General features: G+C 59.4%; 1 protein-coding gene and 1 long non-coding RNA gene across 3 annotated transcripts in view; both read left to right on the forward strand.

The window, feature by feature from the left end:
• The window catches only part of LOC141581055 (uncharacterized), a 139,350-nt gene that overhangs the window by 7,533 nt on the left and 111,838 nt on the right, over window positions 1-19,979 (forward strand). The window lies entirely within an intron of this gene.
• Window positions 1,773-19,949, forward strand: POLRMT (RNA polymerase mitochondrial). 2 transcript variants are annotated; one of them, XM_039466508.2, is made up of 21 exons: window positions 1,773-1,924; window positions 2,437-2,541; window positions 6,137-6,762; window positions 12,536-12,666; window positions 12,953-13,139; window positions 14,147-14,296; window positions 14,644-14,808; window positions 14,880-15,050; window positions 15,230-15,454; window positions 15,747-16,535; window positions 16,825-16,947; window positions 17,156-17,278; window positions 17,479-17,658; window positions 17,915-18,001; window positions 18,103-18,216; window positions 18,294-18,346; window positions 18,575-18,673; window positions 19,347-19,419; window positions 19,518-19,609; window positions 19,689-19,759; window positions 19,850-19,949. In XM_039466508.2, the coding sequence occupies exons 1-21, from the start codon at window positions 1,840-1,842 to the stop codon at window positions 19,897-19,899; spliced, it is 3,699 nt and encodes a 1,232-aa protein (XP_039322442.1). In that variant the 5' UTR covers window positions 1,773-1,839; the 3' UTR covers window positions 19,900-19,949. The 2 variants fall into 2 exon arrangements, with proteins under 2 accessions (XP_039322442.1, XP_003944953.2); XM_003944904.4 differs by having other exon boundaries at window positions 1,774-1,924; window positions 18,291-18,346.

Here is a 19,979-nt window from a genome sequence, read left to right on the forward strand (position 1 = left end):
GCTGCACTTTTTATTTTTTGAGATGGTGTCTCGCTCTGACATCCAGGCTGGAGTGCAGTGGCGAGATCTCAGTTCACTGCAACCTCTGCCTCTGGGGTTCAAGCGATTGATCTGCCTCAGCCTCCTGAGTAGCTGGGATTACAGTTGCGCGCCACCACCCCCGGATAACGTTTGTATTGTTACTAGAGATGGGTTTTCACCATGTTGGCCAGGCCGGTCTCAAACTCCTGACCTCAGGTGATCTGCCTGCCTTAACCTCCCAAAGTGCTGGGATTACAGCATGAGCCACCGAACCGACTCCCCTTTGCACTTGTGACATCAGCTTGGAACACAGTTACACCCAGATATTCCTAATCTCACCCTTCACATGCCAGCTGCCCCCAGAGCCGGTGCTCCCTCCTGTGGCCTGTTCCCCCAGCTGAAGGACACAGGTGGGCACGCCTTCCAGGTTCCATTCTAAAGCTCCGGCCCTGCTTGTCCTGGGGAGGATGACAGGGAGACCAGGACAGGCTCCAGGCCCCGGAGGTTATTTCATTCCCATAACCTTGCCCCACTTAGCAGGTGAATCCATGCCCGCCTGCTGCTCCATTCTGCCCCTGTCCCTGAGGGCTTGGGGACTGGAGGGTAAACTGATGCTGGAGGCTGGAAGTCTTGTGGACTGGGGCTTTCTCTCCTTCCAGCCTCCCTGAGGTCGCACGTGCTGTGTCTCTGGCAACTTGGTCGACTGCTCTGAGCCTCCAAATCCTCCACGAAGACGGGATCCTAATAGCTCTTGCCCCAAAACTGCCATTGGAGCAATGAAGGTTGTGGACAGAGATTGCGGATTATTACATGAGTATTCCATTTATTTTTATTTATTTATTTTTTTAAAGACGGGGGTTTCACCATGTTGGCCAGGCTGGTCTCAAACTCCTGACCTCAGGTGATCCACCCCCACCTTGGCCTCCCAAAGTGCTGGGATTACAGGCGTGAGCCACCGCACCCGACCTAGATGAGTATTCCAAAACAAAACCAAAAAACCGGGGCACGGTGGTGGCGCCTGCAACCCCCTGCGCTTTGGGAGGCCGAGTGGTGAGGATCTCTCGAGCCCAGCAGTTCGATGCTGCGTTGAGCTACGATCGCGCCACTGCACTCCAGCCTGGGCCACACCACGTCCAAAAAAAAAAAAGAAAAAAGAAAGAAAGAAAGAAAAAGGGAAAGCAGACCGGGCACGGTGGCTCAAGCCTGTAATCCCAGCACTTTGGGAGGCCGAGGCGGGTGGATCACAAGGTCAAGAGATCGAGACCATCCTGGTCAACATGGTGAAACCCCGTCTCTACTAAAAATACAAAAAAAATTAGCTGGGCGTGGTGGCGTGTGCCTGTAATCCCAGCTACTCAGGAGGCTGAGGCAGGAGAATTGCCTGAACCCAGGAGGCGGAGGTTGCGGTGAGCCGAGATCGCGCCATTGCACTCCAGCCTGGGTAACAAGAGTGAAACTCCGTCTCAAAAAAAAAAAAGAAAATAAAAAGAAAAACACAAAACAAGAAAAAGAGAAAGCATGTCCCGGGGTGAGGTCCTCGCGAAGACAGCCTGAGCGTCCACCTCAGGTTACCACGGCAATCTCTCTGTCCCGCCCCCTCCTTGAAGACAGTGAGAGGAGCCAATCCGAGCGTTCCACCGACGCCTGCCTTCGCGCCTAAGGGTCCCGCTGCATCCTGGGAGTGGTAGTTCCGGAGGTGCACTTCCGGCCACGGCGTCCCTTTGCGGCCGCCGTCGGCCACGAAACTATAACTTCCGGCGGGCGAGGGGGACGCGTGCGCAGGCGCGGGCTGCGGCGGTGCCCGGAGTCTCGTGCGTGATGGCGGTTCTCTGGGGCCGCCGTGCGGCGCGTCTCGGACGGGGCCTGTGGCCCTGCGGCCGCCCGGGACTCCCCGCCGAAGAAGGTAAAGCGAAGGGAGACGGCCAGGTAGCCCGGGGGCCGCGCCGCGGCCGCTCCTCCCCGTGTGGCCGTGATGTTTGGCTTTTCTCGCCCACGGGGGTCTTTGGCGCTTTGACCTTTGCCCTTTGCGGCCGGATGTGCGGGGTCCGCCGACCGAGCCCCGCTTTCCGCTCGCCCTTTCCCCGCTCTCCCGGCTGAGTCTGCTCAGTGCACTCTGACCTTTGACTCGTTCTGTGGCCTCCTGACTCCCCGTGTGGGGTTTAGGGCTCTTAACCTTTGACCCACTGCACCCCTGGAGAGCGAGCAGCCCTTTCTCGGCGGTTCTGCGCCCGTGCTCGCCGCGCCGGGGCCCTTTCCACCTTCGCGCTGTTCGTTCGTCTCCGACCTCAGGCCCGTGCTCTGCGAGTTTCCGCCGCGGTTGGGGCTCGTTTGCCCTTCCACCCTGCGGCTTCTGCCCTTACGGAGACCACCGGCCGCGCGCCCGGCCCGCCTCAGCCGCCCTCGTCTCTCCCACAGGGACCCTCGGTGGCCTCTGCGGCCCCAGGAGGAGCTCGTCCGCCAGCCCCCGGGAGCAGGATCAGGACCGCAGGAAGGACTGGGGCCACGTGGAGCTGCTGGAGGGTGAGCGGCACAGCGAACCCGGGAGGGGACAGTCCGGTCCCAGGACCCGCCCAGACGGCGTTGCTGGAGCCTCCTGCGCCGCTCCTGGGCCCGGTCCTTGCCGAGCAGGCTCCTAGGGCTCTCATAATCTTCCCTTCCCAGAACCTCACCAGGTACCCCCAACTTTCCAGGGACACAGGTGAAACCCAAAGTGCGGGGAGAGACCCCGCACTCCCCCCACCAGGCCACATGTGCAGAGCCAGGATGTGAACCCTGAACTGATTGCGCTTGCCTGCCCCGGCTCTCTGGGGGTGGGCGCCTGATGGAGCCTGGATGACTGCGGGGCTTGTGACGGACAGCCCAGGTCCAGCGGTGCCAGGTCCTCTGCCTGGCCTGGCTGGTGGTGTCGGAGGGAGGCGGGGGTTCTCTGGGCTCGCTTTCCACCCGAGCTCCTGCCTCACCTCCTGAATGTGTCCGTCAGCCATCCAGGGGAAAGGGAGAAATGGGAGAGCCTTAGAAAAGGGAAAAAGCCGGGCGCGGTGGCTCAAGCCTGTAATCCCAGCACTTTGGGAGACTGAGGTGGGTGGATCACGAGGTCGAGAGATCGAGATCATCCTGGTCAACATGGTGAAACCCTGTCTCTACTAAAAATACAAAAATCAGCAGGGCACGGTGACACGTGCCTGTAATCCCAGCTACTCAGGAGGCTGAGGCAGGAGAATTGCTTGAACCCAGGAGGCGGAGGTCGCGGTGAGCCGAGATCGCGCCATTGCACTCCGGCCTGGGTAACAAGAATGAAACTCCAAAAAAAAAAAAAAAAAAAAAAAAAAAAAAAAAAAAAAAAAAAAGAATGAAACTCCGTCTCAAAAAAAAAAAAAAAAGAAAAGGGAAAAAACCAGCCCGGAGCAGTGGCTCACGCCTGTGATTGCAGCACTTTCGGAGGCAGAGGCAGGCAGATCATGATCATGAGGTCAGGAGATCGAGACCATCCCAGCCAACATGGTGAAATCTCATCTCTACTAAAAATACAAAAATTAGCCAGGTGTGGTGGTGTGCACCTGTAGTCCCTGTTACTCTGGAGGCGGGAGAATTGCTTGAACCAGAGAGTCCCAATATCGCACCACTGCAGTCCAGCCTGGCAACAGAGCGAGACTCCGTCTCAAAAAAAAAAAGTGATAATAAAGATAAAAAGGGAAAAAAGCCTATCACAGAAAATTCCAGTGTACATGAGATGCAAGCACAGGGAACCAGCGGCTTCACCAGTAACGTTGTTTTCTCTCTAGCTCATCTAATACTTCTTTTGAGACAGCGTCTCACTCTGTAGCCCAGGCTGGAGTGCAGTGGCACAGTCTCAGCTCACTGCAGCCTCTGCTTCCCTGGTTCAAGTGGTTCTCCTCCTGCAGCCTCCCAAATAGCTAGAATTACAGGCGTGAGCCACCACGCCCAGCTAATTGTCGTATCTTTAGTAGAAACTGGGTTTCACCATGTTGGCCAGGCTGTTCTTGGAACTCCTGACCTCAGGTGATCCGCCCAGTTTGGCCTCGCCAAGTGCTAGGATTACAGGCATGAGCCGCAGCACCTGTGAATATGTTTTTTGAGACAGGGTCTCACCCACTGTCACCCGGCTGGAGTTCAGTGCCGGGATCACAGCTCACGTCTCAGCCTCCCAAGTAGCTGGGGCCGCAGGCGCATCACCATTCCTGGCTGTTTTAAGTTTTTTGTAGAGAAAGGGTGTCGTCGTGTTGCCCAGGCTGGTCTCAAATTTCTGGGCTCAAGCGGTCCTCCCACCCCGGCCTCCCAAAGTCCCCGGAACGCAGGTGCGATCCTCCGTGCCAGGCCTTGGTTGGCCTTTCATGTGTAACACGTGCCCCTCCCCCACCCCCACAAGACCTCGTCCCAGCTTCATGTTACCCATCTGATGTAATGGGAAAACCAGCTCTGCCCGGGTACCACCTCCTCAGGAGGAAACCAGTCCCCCTGCAGCCACCCCCCCCCCCCCAACGCATTCCAGCCTTAAATGCTCTCACCGCTTAGTGTAGCTCCTGAGTTTTGGAGCACTCTGGGGGCGGACATCACACTTGTCTTTTCATTTTATTTCAGCAATTTTGGTTTTATTTGTTTTTTGGGGGTGCGGAGTTTCACTCTTGTTGCACAGCCTGAGTGCAGTGGCCCGATCTCGGCTCAGTACAACCTCCGCCTCCCAGGTTCAAGCGATTCTCCTGCCTCACCTTCTGAGTAGCTGGGATTACAGGTTCCCGCCACCACAGCTAGCTAATTTTTTTGTATTTTTAGTAGAGACGGGGCTTCTTCATGTTGGTCAGGCTGGTCTTGAACTCCTGGCCTCAGGTGATCTGCCCACGGCCTCCCAAAGTGCTGGGATTACAGGCATGAACCACCACACTGAGCTCAGCAATCTTTGTTTTGAGACAGGGTCTTGCTCTCTCTCAGGCTGCAGCGTGGTGGCATGATCATGGTCCAAAGCCACTGGGAACTCTAGACTCAGGTGATTGTCTCACCTCAGCCTCTGGAGCAGCTGGGGCGACAGGTGCACGGCCCTCCACCTGGCCCATTTCAACACTTTTTTTTTTTTTTTTTGAGATGGGGTCTCGCTCTGTTGCCCATGCTGGAGTGCAGTGGTACGATCTTGGCTCACTGCAACTTCTGCTTCCTGGGCTCAAGCAGTTTCTGCCCCCAGGTAGCCACACCTGGCTAATGTTTTGGATTTTTAGTAGACATGGGGTTTTGCCATGTTAGCCAGGCTGTTCTCGAGCTCCTGACCTTAGGTGATCTTCCTGCCTCGGTCTCCTAAAGCGCTGGGTGGCAGGCGTGAGTTGCAGTGCCCAGCCCGCAGTAGGTTTGCGATAAGTCTTCCTTAAGCAGACATAAAATGCTTATGCTTTGACTGGTTGGGAAAAACGCACCCTGAGGCAGGGTGAGCAGGAACCTGTGTTCCGCTGGGAGCAGTGGCTCAGCTTTTGCTAACTCCGCGTCCACCAGTGTAGACTTTGGGAGCCCAGGAGCGTGTGCAGGGTGGCCTCCACCAGCTGAGGGCCTTTCTGAGGCAGGGCGAGGAAGCGGGTGGGCTGTCAGCTTCAGGCCACTGTTGAGCCGGATAGCAGGTCGTTCAGGGTTCTGGGAGCCTGTGCGGAGGCCTGAGCCGGACAGTGGGACCGTCAGGGCTGGAGTGAGAGTGAGGGGCAGGAGCAGGTGAGGTGGGGGGGCCAAGGGACCACGTGGATCCGTTTTGGAGGCAAGCCTGGAGGACGTCCTGAGGAGTGGTGGAGGGAGGGGGCAAGACACTGGGGTTCCAGGCCTGAGCGCCTGGGTGGTTGGAGTGGCTGGTGACCGGGAGGCGCGGTGCAGCGGATTCTGGTGGGAGCTTGTTTGGGCTGCTGAGTTTGGTGAGGCTCGGGTGGAGAGGTGTGGGCAGGGTGGTGGGATGTGTGTCTGGAAAGGGGCGGGGTGACCTTAGGATGTTGTCATCGGCAGGTACGTGGGATCCACACCTTGGGACCCAGTGAGGTCAGCCGCCTGTACCTCCTGGCCCAGCTCGGGGTGTGGAGAGGTCGGTGCTTACATAGGGGCCCCTCACATCCTCGGCCTCTGCCCCTCACAGTGCTCCAGGCGCGGGTGCGGCAGCTGCAGGCTGAGAGTGTGTCAGAGGTGACGGTGAACAGGGTGGATGTGGCGCGGCTCCCGGAACACGGCAGCGGAGATGGCGGCCGCCAGCCCCCGACGAAGGTCCAGACGGGGGCTGAGGGTGGCAGCCCAGTGCACTTTGTTCACTGGGCAAAGAAACTGGACAAGGATAAGCATATGCGGGAGACGTGTAGGCAGCGTTTGGAGAAGCAGCTGCAGAAGCAGGCCCAGAACCTGAGCTTCTCGTCGGACCTCAAGCGCCTGCATGTGGAGCCCCAGCTCCTCAACAAGCAGCTGACCACCTGCCTGCAGGGCTGCGTGCAAGAGGTCCCCGAGAACCCCTGGGAGGAGCAGCTGGCCTGGGTGCTGCAGGAGGCCCCTCGGAAGCTGATCTTGGACAAGAAGGAGGGGCAGGGGCAGCAGCTCAACGTCCGGCTCACCAATAGGCAGCAGAAGATCCTGGCCTTCCTCAAGTGCTGCCTGCTCACCGGCCAGGAGTCCCTCGCCCACCACTTGGTGGTTACCTACCACGGCAAGGGGAAGAGCCAGAATCTGCTCACGCTGGACATGTACAACACCGTGATGCTGGGCTGGGCGCGGAAGGTGAGTGCGGCGGGAGCCGGAGACGGGGACTCGCCCTCACGTGGACGGACCTCCCCGTTAGCCCTGCAGTTCAGTCCTTTGTTTCGTTTCTTAATAATCGTTTTAGGCTTTTCCAGCACAAATCACGTGTGACTCACAAAGTAAATTTTGAAAGTGACCCAAAAAGTTGGGAGGAATCCTGCTCCTATCTTCACGCATTTCCTCCTGGCCTTTCTCAGGCCTCATGAACCCGCCTGGGAAAGGGGTGCTTTCGGCCCCTGGGAGCAGCCTGCAGGCCCCTCCTCAGGAGGAGGCTTTGGTGTTGGGGTTGACGGCTCCGTTTCTGGCTGAGACCTGTGTGAATGTGAGTGTTCTCCACAGTCGCCGTCCCTCCGTGCACAGCTGCCGCTGCTTCCCCCCTCCCCACCCTGTGTCTTCTCTGCGGTTCGTCTGGAGCATTCTCTAATTTCCCTTACAGTTTTTTGGTTTCCTTTTTTTTTTTGAGACGGAGCCTCGCTCTGTCACCCAGGCTGCAGTGCAGTGCCCTGATCTCGGCTCACTGCAACCTCCACCTCCCGAGTTCAGGCAGCTCTCCTTCCTCAGCCTCCCGGGTAGCCGGAACACACGTTGTGTACCACCACGCCTGGCTAATTTTTATATTTTTAGTCGAGATGGGGCTTCATCGTGTTGTGCAGGCTGGTCTCGAACTCCTCACCTCTGGCGATGCTCGTGCCTCGGCCTCCCACAGTGCCGGGATCGCAGATGTGAGCTGCCGTACACGGCCGAGGATTCTCCTCTGACCCACTGGTTATTGAGGAGGGTGTTGCTTTCAGACCCTTTCAAGGGAGAAAATGTACCCAGCATTCTCCCACCTCATGATCCTTCAGCCCTGATTTGAGAAGCAGCAGCAAAAGAGCGTCTAACGTTTGGGTGAACCTGGGATGTTTTCATGACATTAAGACCAGTTTGTGGTGGAGAACTGGACGTGCGGGCGGTAGTGGCTTCACTCCAGGCCGAGGTGGCCTGCCGCCGTGTTCACTGTTGGTGCAGGCGCACTAAGCTCCGGGATCCCGAGGGTGAGAGTCGTGTATTTTCACTCCAAGGTCACAAGCCCCCAGTCCTAATTCCCTCAGCAGAGAGCGGGCGCTTTTGTGATCCGCCTGCGGCTGTGGCAGAGTGTCCTAAACCTGGCCACTCATGTGGCCGAAATTCTCTCTTTCTCAGCACTAGAGCCCAGACGTCTGAAATCACGGTGTCTGCAGACCTGAAGTCTCTCCAGAGGCTCGAGCAGAGGGTCCCTCCAGCCTCTGCCAGCGTTTGGGGACGGCCAGCAGTCCGTGGTGTGGCTTGTCTTGTAGAGACATCACCTTCATCTTTCTTTGGTTTGTGTTTTGGAGATGGAGTCTTGCTCTGTAGCTAGGCTGGAGGGCAGTGGTGCCATCTCAGCTCACCACAAGCTCAGGCTCCTGAGTAGCTGGGATTACAGGTGTGCACCACCATGCCCAGATAATTTTTTTTTTTATTTTTAATAGAGGTGGGGTTTTACCATGTTACCCAGCCTAAGGCGTTACTACTTTTTTTTTTTTGAGACGGAGTTTCGCTCTTGTTACCCAGGCTGGAATGCAATGGCACGATCTCAGCTCACTGCAACCTCCGCCTCCTGGGTTCAGGCAATTCTCCTGCCTCAGCCTCCTGAGTAGTTGGGATTCCAGGCACCCGCCACCATGCCCAGCTAATTTTTTTGTATTTTTAGTGGAGACGGGGTTTCACCATGTTGACCAGGATGGTCTCGATCCCTTGACCTCGTGATCCACCCGCCTCAGCCTCCCAAAGTGCTGGGATTACAGGCTTGAGGCACCGCTCCTGGCCTAAGGTGTTACTACTTTTATCTCTCTTTTTTTTTTTTTTTTTTTTTTTTTTGAGATGGATTCTCACTCTGTGGCCCAGGCTAGGGTGCAGTGGCATGATCTCCACTCACTGCAGCCTCCACCTCCCAGGTTCAAGCAGTTCTCCCTACGTCAGCCCCCTGAGTAGCTGGGATTATATGTGCCCACCACCACACTCAGCTAATTTGTGTGTGTGGGGTTTTTTTTTGTTTGTTTGTTTGTTTTTTTTTTGGGATGGAGTTTTGCTCTTGTTACCTAGGCTGGAGTGCAATGGCGCAATCTCGGCTCACCGCAACCTCCACCTCCTGGGCTCAAGCAATTCTCCTGCCTCAGCCTCCTGAGTAGCTGGGATTACAGGCATGCGCCACCATGCCCAGCTAATTTTTTGTATTTTTAGTAGAGATGGGGTTTCACCATGTTGACCAGTATGGTCTCGATCTCTTGACCTTGTGAGCCACCGTGCCTGGCCTAATTTTTGTGCTTTTAGTAGAGATGGGCTTTTGCCAAGGTGGCCAGGCTGGTCTCAAACTCCTGACCTCCCAGAGTGCTGGGATTACAGGCGTGAGCCACTGCTCCCAGCGACATATCCTAATGAGCACCATCCAGTCGGACTTTCTGTGATGTTGGGAATTTTCCATGTTGGCCAGTATGTGTGGCCCCTGAGCACTTGAGACAAAGCTGGTGAAAGGGAAGAACTGAGTATTTAGGTTTAGTGATGGTGTGGCCCGTTGAGGTATACCGGCCACACACAGCTGAGGCCGCTAGCTGCCGTCATTTGGACAACTGCCCTAAAACCCAGGTCTGTGATTGTGGCCACTTCATGTCAGCATGTCCTGAGCTGGGGCTGCAAGACAATGGGGTGGGAGGATATTGGGTTTTTTTTCCTTTTGGAATAGTCTGTAGGAGTAGAAGACAACCACTTCTAGGCAGCCACTGGTCAGAGGAGAGATTGCCAGAACAGGGATCTCAGGAAAAATGAATACGAGGGGAAAATTAGATTAAAAAAAAAGAAGCCGGGCGCGGTGGCTCAAGCCTGTAATCCCAGCACTTTGGGAGGCCGAGGCGGGTGGATCACGAGGTCGAGAGATCGAGACCAACCTGGTCAACATGGTGAAACCCCATCTCTACTAAAAATACAAAAAATTAGCTGGGCATGGTGGTGCATGCCTATAATCCCAGCTACTCAGGAGGCTGAGGCAGGAGAATTGCCTGAGCCCAGGAGGCGAAGGTTGCGGTGAGCCAAGATCGAGTCATTGCACTCCAGCCTGGGTAACAAGAGCGAAACTCCGTCTCAAAAAAAAAAAAAAAAGAAAAGAGGCTGGGCGCGGTGGCTCAAGCCTATAATCCCAGCACTTTGGGAGGCTAAGGCGGGTGGATCACGAGGTCAAGAGATCGAGACCATCCTGGTCAACATGGTGAAACCCCGTCTCTACTAAAAATACAAAAAATTAGCTGGGCATGGTGGCGCGTGCCTGTAATCCCAGCTACTCAGGAGGCTGAGGCAGGAGAATTGCCTGAACCCAGGAGGCGGAGGTTGCGGTGAGCCGAGATCGCGCCATTGCACTCCAGCCTGGGTAACGAGCGAAACTCCGTCTCAAAAAAAAAAAAGAAAAGAAATTGTAAGGGAAATTTAAGACTACAAGGCCGGGCCAGGCATGGTGGTTCCCACCTGTAATCCCAGCACTGCACTTTGGGAAGCCGAGGCGGGCAGATGACCTCAGGTCGGGAGTTCAAGACCAGCCTCACCAACATGGAGAAACTCTACTAAAAATACAGTATTAGCCAGGCCTGGTGGCACATGCCTATAATCCCAGCTGCTTAGGAGGCTGAGGCAGGAGAAACACTTGAACCCAGGAGGCGGAGATTGCGGTAAGCTAGATGACATCCCCCACCTGGGCAAGAGTGAAACTCTATATCATTTCAAAAAAAAAAAAAAGAAGGCTAGGCAAGGTGGCTCATGCCTGTATTCCAAGCACTTTAGGAGGCTGGGGCAGGATGATTGCTTGAGCCCAGGAGTTTGAGGCTAGCCTAGGCAACAGAGCAAGACGTCTCTTTCTCCCAAGAAAAAAAAATTAAAAATTAAAAAAAGTAAACTACGAAATGTAAAAACGCTTGGAGGTGGCTGGGCACAGTGGCTCACGCCTGTAATCCCAGCACTTTGGGAGGCTGAGGTGGGCGGATCCCCTGAGGTCAGGAATTCCAAGACTATTCCGGCCAACACAGTGAAACCCCATCTCTACTAAAAATAGAAAATTGGCCAGGCGTGGTGGCGGGCGCCTGTAATCTCAACTCCTCTGGAGGCTGAGGTGGGAGAATTGCTTGAACCCGGCAGCCAGAAGTTGTAGTGAGTGGCTGGGCACAGTGCCTCACTTCTGTAATCTCAGCACTTTCGGAAGCTGAGGCGGGTGAATCATGAGGTCAGGAGTTCGAGACCAGCCTGGCCAACATGGTGAAACCCCATTGCTACTAAAAATACAAAAAATTAGCTGGGTGCGGTGGCTGATGCCTTTAATCCCAGCTACTCTGGACGCTGAGGCAGGGGAATCGCTTGAACCCGGGAGGCGGAGGTTGCAGTGAGCCGAGACGCCTTAGAGTAAGACTCTGTCTCAGAAAAACAAAAACAAAAAACACCACCATGCTGCATAGACAGTGCAGATAGTTCTAGTTGTCTGTTCAACGGACAAAAAACAAGCTCTTTAAATGCGTGGGTCAGATACTAAAAAAAAAAAAAAAAAGTTGTAGTGAGCTGAGATCACGTCCCTGCACTAGAACCTGGGTGACAGAGAGACACTCCGTCTCAGGACGAAAAAAAAAAAAATGAAAACGTCTCCCAGAAGTTCTGGGATGCAGCTAAAAGCAGTGTTCAGAGGGAAATGTATAGCCAGAAGATGCCTACGTTAAGAAAAGGGATGGCTGGGCATAGTGGCTTATGCCCGTGATCCCAGCACTTTGGGAGGCCGAGGTGGGTGGATCCCCTGAGATGAGGAGTTCAAGACCAGCCTGGCTAACGTGATGAAACCCCGTCCCTATTAGAAATGCAAAAATTAGCCAGGCACGGTGGCGTGCCTCTGTAATCTCAGCCACTCTCTAATCGGGAGGCTCAGACAGTGGCTTGAACTCAGGAGGCAGAGGTTGCAGTGAGATGAGATTGCACCACCGCATGCAGCCTGGGCAACAGAGCGAGACTCCATGTTGAAAAAGAGAAAAAGTAAAACATCTCAGACCAGATTCATCACCTTTCACCTGAGGAAGCTAGGAAAGGTCTCACTAGCCCTAAAGCCAGCAGGTGAAAAAGGAAGTTACAAAAGAATTAAAACAGAAATGAATGAAACAGAAGGCAGAAGCCCCAGAAAACAGCAAAGCCAAGGGTTTTGAAGAGAGCACCACAGTCAGAGCTGTAGGCAGGGGCCAGGCGCGGTGGCTCACGCCTGTAATCCCAGCACCTTGGGAGGCTGAGGCGGGTGGATCACGAGGTCAAGAGATCGAGACCATCCTGGTCAACACGGTGAAACCCCATCTCTACTAAAAATACAAAAAATCAGCTGGACATGGTGGCATGTGCCTGTAATCCCAGCTACTCGGGAGGCTGAGGCCCCCACATTGGGCACATTTGTATTCTCAAAGAAGGAAATTTAAAAATAATGACAAGCCTCCTCCCAGAGGAAGGCAAGCCTCCCACAGCCCCACCCGGCTGTCCATGTGGTCTCTGCAGTGGAGCCCTTTCGTGAGAGCCATAGGGGGACGTGTCTCCATTGGCCCGGCTGGCCCCTCCTAAGCTGATGGCTACAGGGGGAGCAGGGGCCGTGTGGAGGTTGGGCCGATCCCCCAGACCCTCACCTGGCTTGGTCCCCAGGGGTCGTGTCGAGGTTGGGCCGATCCTCCAGCCCCTCGCCTGGCTTGGTCCCCAGGGCGCCTTCAGGGAGCTGCTCTATGTGTTCATCATGGTGAAGGACGCCGGCTTCTGCCCGGACCTGGTCTCCTATGCGGCCGCCCTCCAGTGCATGGGCCGGCAGGGCCCGAACGCTGAGACCATCAAAAGGTAGGCCCCACCCGGTTTCCACGTTCCTGCTGGGACTCACGTTCTGGGATGGTGCCTGGGCTGGGGACTGGGGACTCCCGGAGGACCTCACAGCCTCCCTGAGGCCTGCAGGATCAGCAGGAGGTGGTCACAAGGTGCCCCCAGGCTCCGTGGAAGCTGCACGTGGGGCTGCCCTGTTCCTGAGACCTGCAGGGTCTGCAGGAGGTGGTCAGGTGGTGCCCCGCCCCCCTCTGTGGAAACCCCTTGGGGCTGCCCTGTCCCTCCTGCAGGTCTCTGCTGCCCGCAGGTGTCTGGAGCAGATGAGCCAGGAGGGGCTGAAGCTGCAGGAGATCTTCACCACCGTGCCCCTGTGTGAGGAGGAGCGGGCCGCTGTCCTGAAGGCCGTGCTGAAGGTCAAGCCCACCTTCAAACCCCCAGAGCGGCCGCCATGCTCCGTCAGCACCTCGAAGCTGCTCAGGGACGTGTATGCCAAGGTGAGCCGAGGCAGGGCCCAGCAGATGCAGGGAATTCAGTCTCGCAGCTGCCCTGCGGGGGTGCTCGGGCCTCACCTGGGCGGGCCCTGGGTTCCTCTTGTCCTCAGAGGAGACTGAAGGAGCCAGGGCTGGGATGGTCTTGGCCCTGAGGGTGTGGGTGCCAGGGGCACGAGATGGTTGGGTGTCCTGGAGGAGGGCAAGGTGGCAGGTCAGAGCAGCACGTTTGAGGGGGGCCACCGGGTGCAGGCATGCGGCTTGTCTTTCACTGAAGTGTGACTCACCTGCCGTAAAACTCACCGTCTTAAAGGTGTGATTCACAGTTGTTTGGCTCCGGAATGTTAGGTCATCCCACAAAGAAGCCCCGGCCCCTCCCCAGGCCCCACAGGTCCTCTCCCTGTCTCTGGGTCGGCCTGCCCTGGGCATTTCGTAGACAGGAGACCACACACCGCGTGGCCTTTTGTGTGTGGCCTCTCCCGCTGAGCCTGGCATCCTTGTGCATCCGCCCGGCGGCCTGGGCGAGGGCTGAGTCACGCTCCAGCGCGCGGATGGCTGCGCTGTGTCCGGCAATGGCTGCTTGGGCCGTTTCTACTTCTTGGCTACTATGAGTCATGCGGCTGTGAACGTTTGTGTACAGGCTCTTCCTTGTGGACGCGTGCCTTTGATTGTCAAAGAGCTGGGCTTTAGTTACTATTTTTAATTCATCTATTTCCGGATGGGTCACACAGTTCCCAGTTTGAGGAGAAAATGGCCATCATCTGGGGGCGCAGTGAACCGTCTCCCCAGGCCCTGCCGGCTCCCAGCACCGCTCCCCCCATGGTGCCCAGTGTCCTGTCCTGAGGGGCCGACTGTTGCCTTTTGTTTGCGCCACTGGCACTGTGCCCACCGCCCCTGACAGCCCGCCTTCCCCGGCAGCAGCGATGGCAGCAAGCAATTTGCAGGAGACGCGGGCGTGCCGCCTTGGGGTCCCCTGGGGCATGGTCCCCGGGCTTACTGCCCCATCCCTGCAGGATGGTCCCGTGTCCTACCCGAAGCTGCACCTGCCTTTGGAGACACTGTGGGGCCTCTTCAAGCAGCAGCTCCGCGTGGAGCTGGCCTGCAGCGTGCACGTGAAGTCCGTGGAGAAGCCTGTGGCAGAAAGCAAGGAAGTCAGGCAGGCGGTATGGACAGAGCCGGGCTCCTGCATGTGTCCCCACCCCAGGGGCTAAGCTCCACATCACTGGTCCCCGGGTCTGGGCATGCGGGGCTTGGGGTGTCAGCCTGGTTGCTAGTCAGGGACAGCCTGTGGGGTCCCGAGGTTGGGTCCTGGCCATCCGCGGCTTGTGCTGTCGGCTGCCTCAGGCGCACGCAGGCTGGCAGAGGCCAGGCCAGGGTAGGAGCTGCCCAGAACGTGCAGCAGGGACCCCCACTGACCTTGAGGGCCATGAGGCCTCGGCAGGGAGCCGTCCTGTGAGCCTGGGTCCCATCAGCTGCCACGGGGCTGACCGGGCCGTCTGGTCCCCCGCAGCGGGAGACCCTGAAGGTCCTGCGGCTGCAGTGGGAGAAGGCGCTGTTGGAGGCGCTGCGCGAGACCAAGGACCGCCTGGAGCGGGAGGCGTATAAGGGCCTGCCCTCCATGTTCCCCTTTCTGTGCCTTCTGGACGAGCAGGAGATGGTGGGCATGCTCCTGCAGGTGCGTCTTCCTCCGTGCGGCCGGGTCCCGGGCAGGGCAGGCAGGCGGGCACTCACAGTCTCCTCCCACAGACCCTGCAGGCGCTGCCCACGCAGGGCGAGTCCTTCATGGGCCTGGCCCGTGATCTGGGTGCGCGCACCTTCGCCCGGCACGAGGTTCAGAGGCAGGAGTTCAGTGGCCAGGTGGAGGCGCTGAAGAGGCAGTACAGGCAGTACCTGCACCTGCTGGCCTCCGACACCGAGGTGAGCCCGCCCCTCCTCCTGCCGGGCTATCTGGGGCAGCTGGGTTCGTCCCCAAGCGTCAGCCTCTTCCTCTCTACGCTGGGGCTGACGGTGCTCCACGTGGTGGGGGGCAGGCACGGGTGGCCTGGGTCCGCCGGGAGGCCCCAGTGCCCAGCTCGCCTGACTGCCCTGCCCCACAGGTGCCTGAGCCCTGCCTGCCGCGGCAGTACTGGGACGCGCTTGGGGTGTTGGAGCCTCCGCAGGAGCAGCCCTGGCCTCTGCCGGTGCAGGTGGAGCTGGGCAGCCTGCTGGCGGAGATCCTGGTGCAGGCCCCGAAGATGCCATCCGACCTGACCAAGCCGCGCGGCGATTCCCGGCTCGTCCCCGTGCTCTACCACGTGTACTCCTTCCGCAACGTCTACCAGGTGCGTGTGCTCTCCGGGCCGCCGGTGCCAGGCAGCAGTGCCCTCCAGAGTTCGGGGGTTGGCTCCACTGAGCGGCGTCTTCATCCCAGCACGGGCGTCGGCACCTCCTGGGACCCGAGACGCCCCGAGTGTCTGCACAGCTGTCCCTCCGTGTCTAGAGGTGGCTTCTGTTGTGGGAAGCCACACTGTTACCTGATGGCTGGGGAGCCGGTCCCTCTCACCCAAGTTGGAGGGGTGGCAGCAGCGAGGCTCCAGCACTGGGATCCTGACCCCTACGCCCGTCCCACCCCAGATCGGCTTCCTGAAGCCGCACCCGGCCTATGTGGAGCTGCTGGCCACGGCCGCGGAGCCCACGCTGACCTTCGAGGCCGTGGACGTGCCCATGCTGTGCCCACCGCTGCCCTGGACCTCGCCACACACCGGCGCCTTCCTGCTCAGCCCCACCAAGCTGATGCGTGCAGTCGATGGCACCGTGCACCACCAGCGGCTGCTGGAACGCTGCCCGCCCGCCGCGCTGCACGGCGCCCTGGACACGCTCACCCAGCTGGGTAACTGTGCCTGGCGCGTCAACGGGCGTGTGCTGGACCTGGTGCTGGAGCTCTTCCAGGAAGAGGGCTGCCCCAAGCTCGGCGTGCCGGCCCGGCCGTCCGAGGTGGCCGCCCCGCACGAGGCCGCCCTGCCGTCCAGCACCGGGCTGGCGGACAAGGCGGAGCTGCGCCGGGAGCTGGCGCGCTGCCTGAAGGAGGCCCGCGAGATGCACAGCCTGCGGACAGAGGCGCTGTACCGCCTCTCGCTGGCGCAGCACCTGCGGAACCGCATCTTCTGGCTGCCGCACAACATGGACTTCCGCGGTCGCACCTACCCGTGCCCGCCGCATTTCAACCACCTGGGCAACGACCTGGCGCGGGCCCTTCTGGAGTTTGCCCAGGGCCGCCCGCTCGGCCCGCACGGCCTAGATTGGCTCAAGATCCACGTGGTCAACCTCACAGGGCTCAAGAAGCGCGAGCCGCTGCAGGCACGCAGGGCCTTCGCAGAGGAGGTGATGGGCGACATCCTGGACTCGGCGGACCACCCCATGACGGTAGGGGCGGGACCCGGGCAGCCGCCCTCCTCCCCGGGCGCCTCTGGGTGCATGTGCCGCAGCCCCGTCCATCCGCAGCCCACACGCTCCGTCCGTGGCTGTGGGGATGTGGGAACTCGTCCAGCCAACCCCCTATCTCTTGCCCATGTGGGTCCCGGGCCCCCTTCTCACATGTGTGTCTCCCTGCCGCCCCCTCCCACCCTGTGTTCCCATGTCCCTGTACCACAGCCCCCCAGCGGGCTGAGGGGCTCCACCCGGACCTCACAATCCCCCGCCCCTGTCCCCACAGGGCCGGAAGTGGTGGATGGACTCGGAGGAGCCCTGGCAGACGCTGGCCTGCTGTATGGAGATCGCCAAGGCCGTGCGCACCTCCGACCCTGCGGCCTACGTCTCCCACCTCCCCGTGCATCAGGTGAGGCCGTGCGCACTGGGCCTGGGGCTTGACTTGGGGTGAGATTTCACCTTCCTCGTGGTGTCTTCTCAGGGAGGCTTTCACGGGGCCAGCCGACCCACCTCTCCCAGGAGCATGCCGGCCCCTAGTAACGGCTTCACTGGGGGCTTGGTTGGGGCCCCCGCACGTCCCTGAGCCTCGGTGTCCCGTCTGTGCTCCCCCACCCCAGGACGGCTCTTGCAACGGTCTGCAGCATTACGCCGCTCTGGGCCGGGACAGTGTGGGCGCCGCCTCTGTGAACCTGGAGCCCGCAGAGGTGCCGCAGGACGTTTACAGTGACGTGGCCGCGCAGGTGGGGCGTGCCCTCCTGCCTGTCCCCGGGGCCATCTTGGTGTGGCGGGGGGTGTGGCCCGGAGTCTGCCGACATGCCCCTGCCTTGGCCTGTCCTGATAACGTGGTGGGGCTGGGGGGTTCCCAGGCAGATGTTGCCCCAGGGGCTCCATGGGTGCTCCGTGGCCCCTGGGCTGACCTGCTCCCCAACCCACAACGCAGGTGGAGTTTTTCCGCAGCCTGGACGCCAGGCGCGGCGTGCGGGTGGCCCAGGTGTTGGAGGGCTTCGTGACCCGCAAGGTGGTGAAGCAGACGGTGATGACCGTGGTGTACGGGGTCACGCGCTATGGCGGGCGCCTGCAGATTGAGAAGCGCCTCCGGGAGCTGAGTGACTTTCCCCAGGTGTGCCAGGCCTCGGCGCAGGGTCCCGTGTTGATTTAATCGCCGTTTAAAAATCTGATGGTTTCACTGCCACTTAAAAATCAGATGGTTTTGCCCCAGACCACTGGCTGCCTGTAGAGCTGGGGTGTGTCGCCCACCGCCTGCACGTCAGGCCCCAACCCCTGGGCCCTGGGCCTCGGTTGCTTTGTGCAGTGGGAGAGGAGGGCGTCTACGGGCCACCCCTGAGGGACCCTCTCCTGCTGACCACCCTCTGCAGGAGTTCCTGTGGGAGGCCTCCCAATACCTCGTCCGCCAGGTCTTCAGGAGCCTGCAGGAGATGTTCTCGGGCTCCCGGGCCATCCAGGTGCGTCCTGTCCTCTGTCCCTGCTTGACCAGGGCTCCCCGACCAGGTGGACGGTATCCCCGGCCTGAGCTCCCTGTCCTGAGACTGCCTGTGTTCCGCAGCACTGGCTGACGGAGAGCGCCCGCCTCATCTCCCACATGGGCTCGGCGGTGGAGTGGGTCACACCCCTGGGCATCCCCATCATCCAGCCTTACCACCAGGCAATCAAGATCAAGGTGAGTGCCCCACGCCGTCCCCCCGCTGTGCTGGTCCTCGGGCGGGACTCACAGGCCCTTCCTTCCCCTTTTAGCAGGGCAGAAGTGGGCTTCAGAGTGTCTCCTACTCTGTCAACGCAGACAGCGGCCTGTGAGTTGGGGGCCTGGGCTGGGGAGCTTGGGGGGCACCTGCAGTGGAGACGGGTCAGTGTTTGGGGAGGCCCAGGCTGTGGAGATCACGGTACCCACAGTGGAGACAGTGGCCAGTGAATGAGGGGGGTGGCCTGGGCTGGGAGTTGGTGGGGGGCACCCACAGTGGAGACAGCAGTTAGGGGGTCCCTAGGCTTGGGGTGCATTCTGACCCCCATTCTATCCCCAGGAAGCCCAACAAGCGGAAGCAGAGGAACGGGTTCCCCCCCAACTTCATCCATTCGCTGGACTCCACGCACATGATGCTGACCGCCCTGCACTGCTATAGGTGGGCATGGCTGGGAGGTGTGGGCACTGCTGTCCTCCCAGAGGTCTGTGTGCCAGCCTGTTCTGGCTACCAGGGCGCAGCTGGTGAGGCCAGGTCCAGGAGGGGACAGTGCTAGAGGGCAGGGACTGGGGGGAGTGGATCTGCCGTGTCTGAGGCCTGTGCAGAGGCTCTGAGGCTGTGCTGTGTGCCAGGGACAGTCTGGCACCCCAAACGTGCAGGCCCTGTAAGCTCCCCTCCACCGGGGTTTCTGTGACCTGATGGGGCGAGTGGAGCGTGGCTCTGCCCCTTCCTGTCGGGCATTTCTAGGTGGGTACTGCAGTGTGTGGCCTGATCTGTGGCATGTGGAGGTTGTTCCAGCAGAATTCACCAGCCATGGGGGGTGGGAACATCTGTGATGTGGGGGTGGTGGCCCCGGCAGGAGGGGAAAACACAGCTGCCCTTGAAGCTGAGGCTGGTAGCGACCTGGACGGTATTGGGTGTTGGGCAGAGAGGCTTTTAAGAACCTTTGCACAGCCTGTCTGGGGCAAGGCCTGGAGGCTTGGAGAAGGGAGGGCTTCCCTGGACCTCAAGTGGAAGGGCTGAGCATAGGAAGGTGGGGGCACAGGGCCAGGAAGCTGGTTGCCGGGTGGCCCTGCGGGTGCCTCCCCCACCCAGGAGCTCTGCTCTGCCTCAGGGAGGGCCTGATCTTTGTCTCCGTCCACGACTGCTTCTGGACCCATGCGGCTGATGTCCCCATCATGAACCAGGTACCTCCCCATCCACACCTCACTGCACCCATGGGTGGGGCCCACACCCTGCCTGATCATCCCTGGGGAGCCCCTCACTCCTGCCCTCCCCCGGCCAGGTGTGCCGGGAGCAGTTTGTCCGCCTGCACAGCCAGCCCATCCTGCAGGACCTGTCCAGCTTCCTGATCAGCCGGTTCTGCTGCAGCTCCAGGTGAGGTGCCCCCTGACCTGGCACCCAGAACCCCCTTCCCTGCTGCCCTCAGCCTCACCCTGCCATGCTTCCAACCCAGGCCCCAGAAGCTCTCCCAGCATCTGGAGGACAGCAAGCTGAGGGAGACGTTGCTGGCAGTGCCCAAGCCCGGTATGGTGGGGGGCGGCCTGGCGTGGGGGGTGCTCACTGCCCCCAGTCCCCACCCCGCCGCCCATGCCCTCCGCTCTGCTTCCTCCACAGGGTCCTTCGACCTGGAGCGGGTGAAGCTTTCTACCTTCTTCTTCAGCTGACGTCTCGTGGTGCCATTGTGTAAATAAAATAAAGCTCTTTAGCCACCCACCGCAGCGGCTACCTTCAGGGTGAGTCCCCC

This window comes from Saimiri boliviensis, chromosome 14, assembly GCF_048565385.1.
Source record: "Saimiri boliviensis isolate mSaiBol1 chromosome 14, mSaiBol1.pri, whole genome shotgun sequence".
Taxonomy (NCBI): Eukaryota; Metazoa; Chordata; class Mammalia; order Primates; family Cebidae; genus Saimiri; species Saimiri boliviensis.

Coding starts and splice junctions, on each gene's coding strand:
- POLRMT (XM_003944904.4), top strand. CDS start 1,840: ATGGCGGTTCTCTGGGGCCGCCGTGCGGCGCGTCTCGGACGGGGCCTG. Junction 1,925..2,436: donor GGGACTCCCCGCCGAAGAAG/GTAAAGCGAAGG, acceptor TCTCTCCCACAG/GGACCCTCGGTGGCCTCTGC. Junction 18,347..18,574: donor GTCAACGCAGACAGCGGCCT/GTGAGTTGGGGG, acceptor TTCTATCCCCAG/GAAGCCCAACAAGCGGAAGC.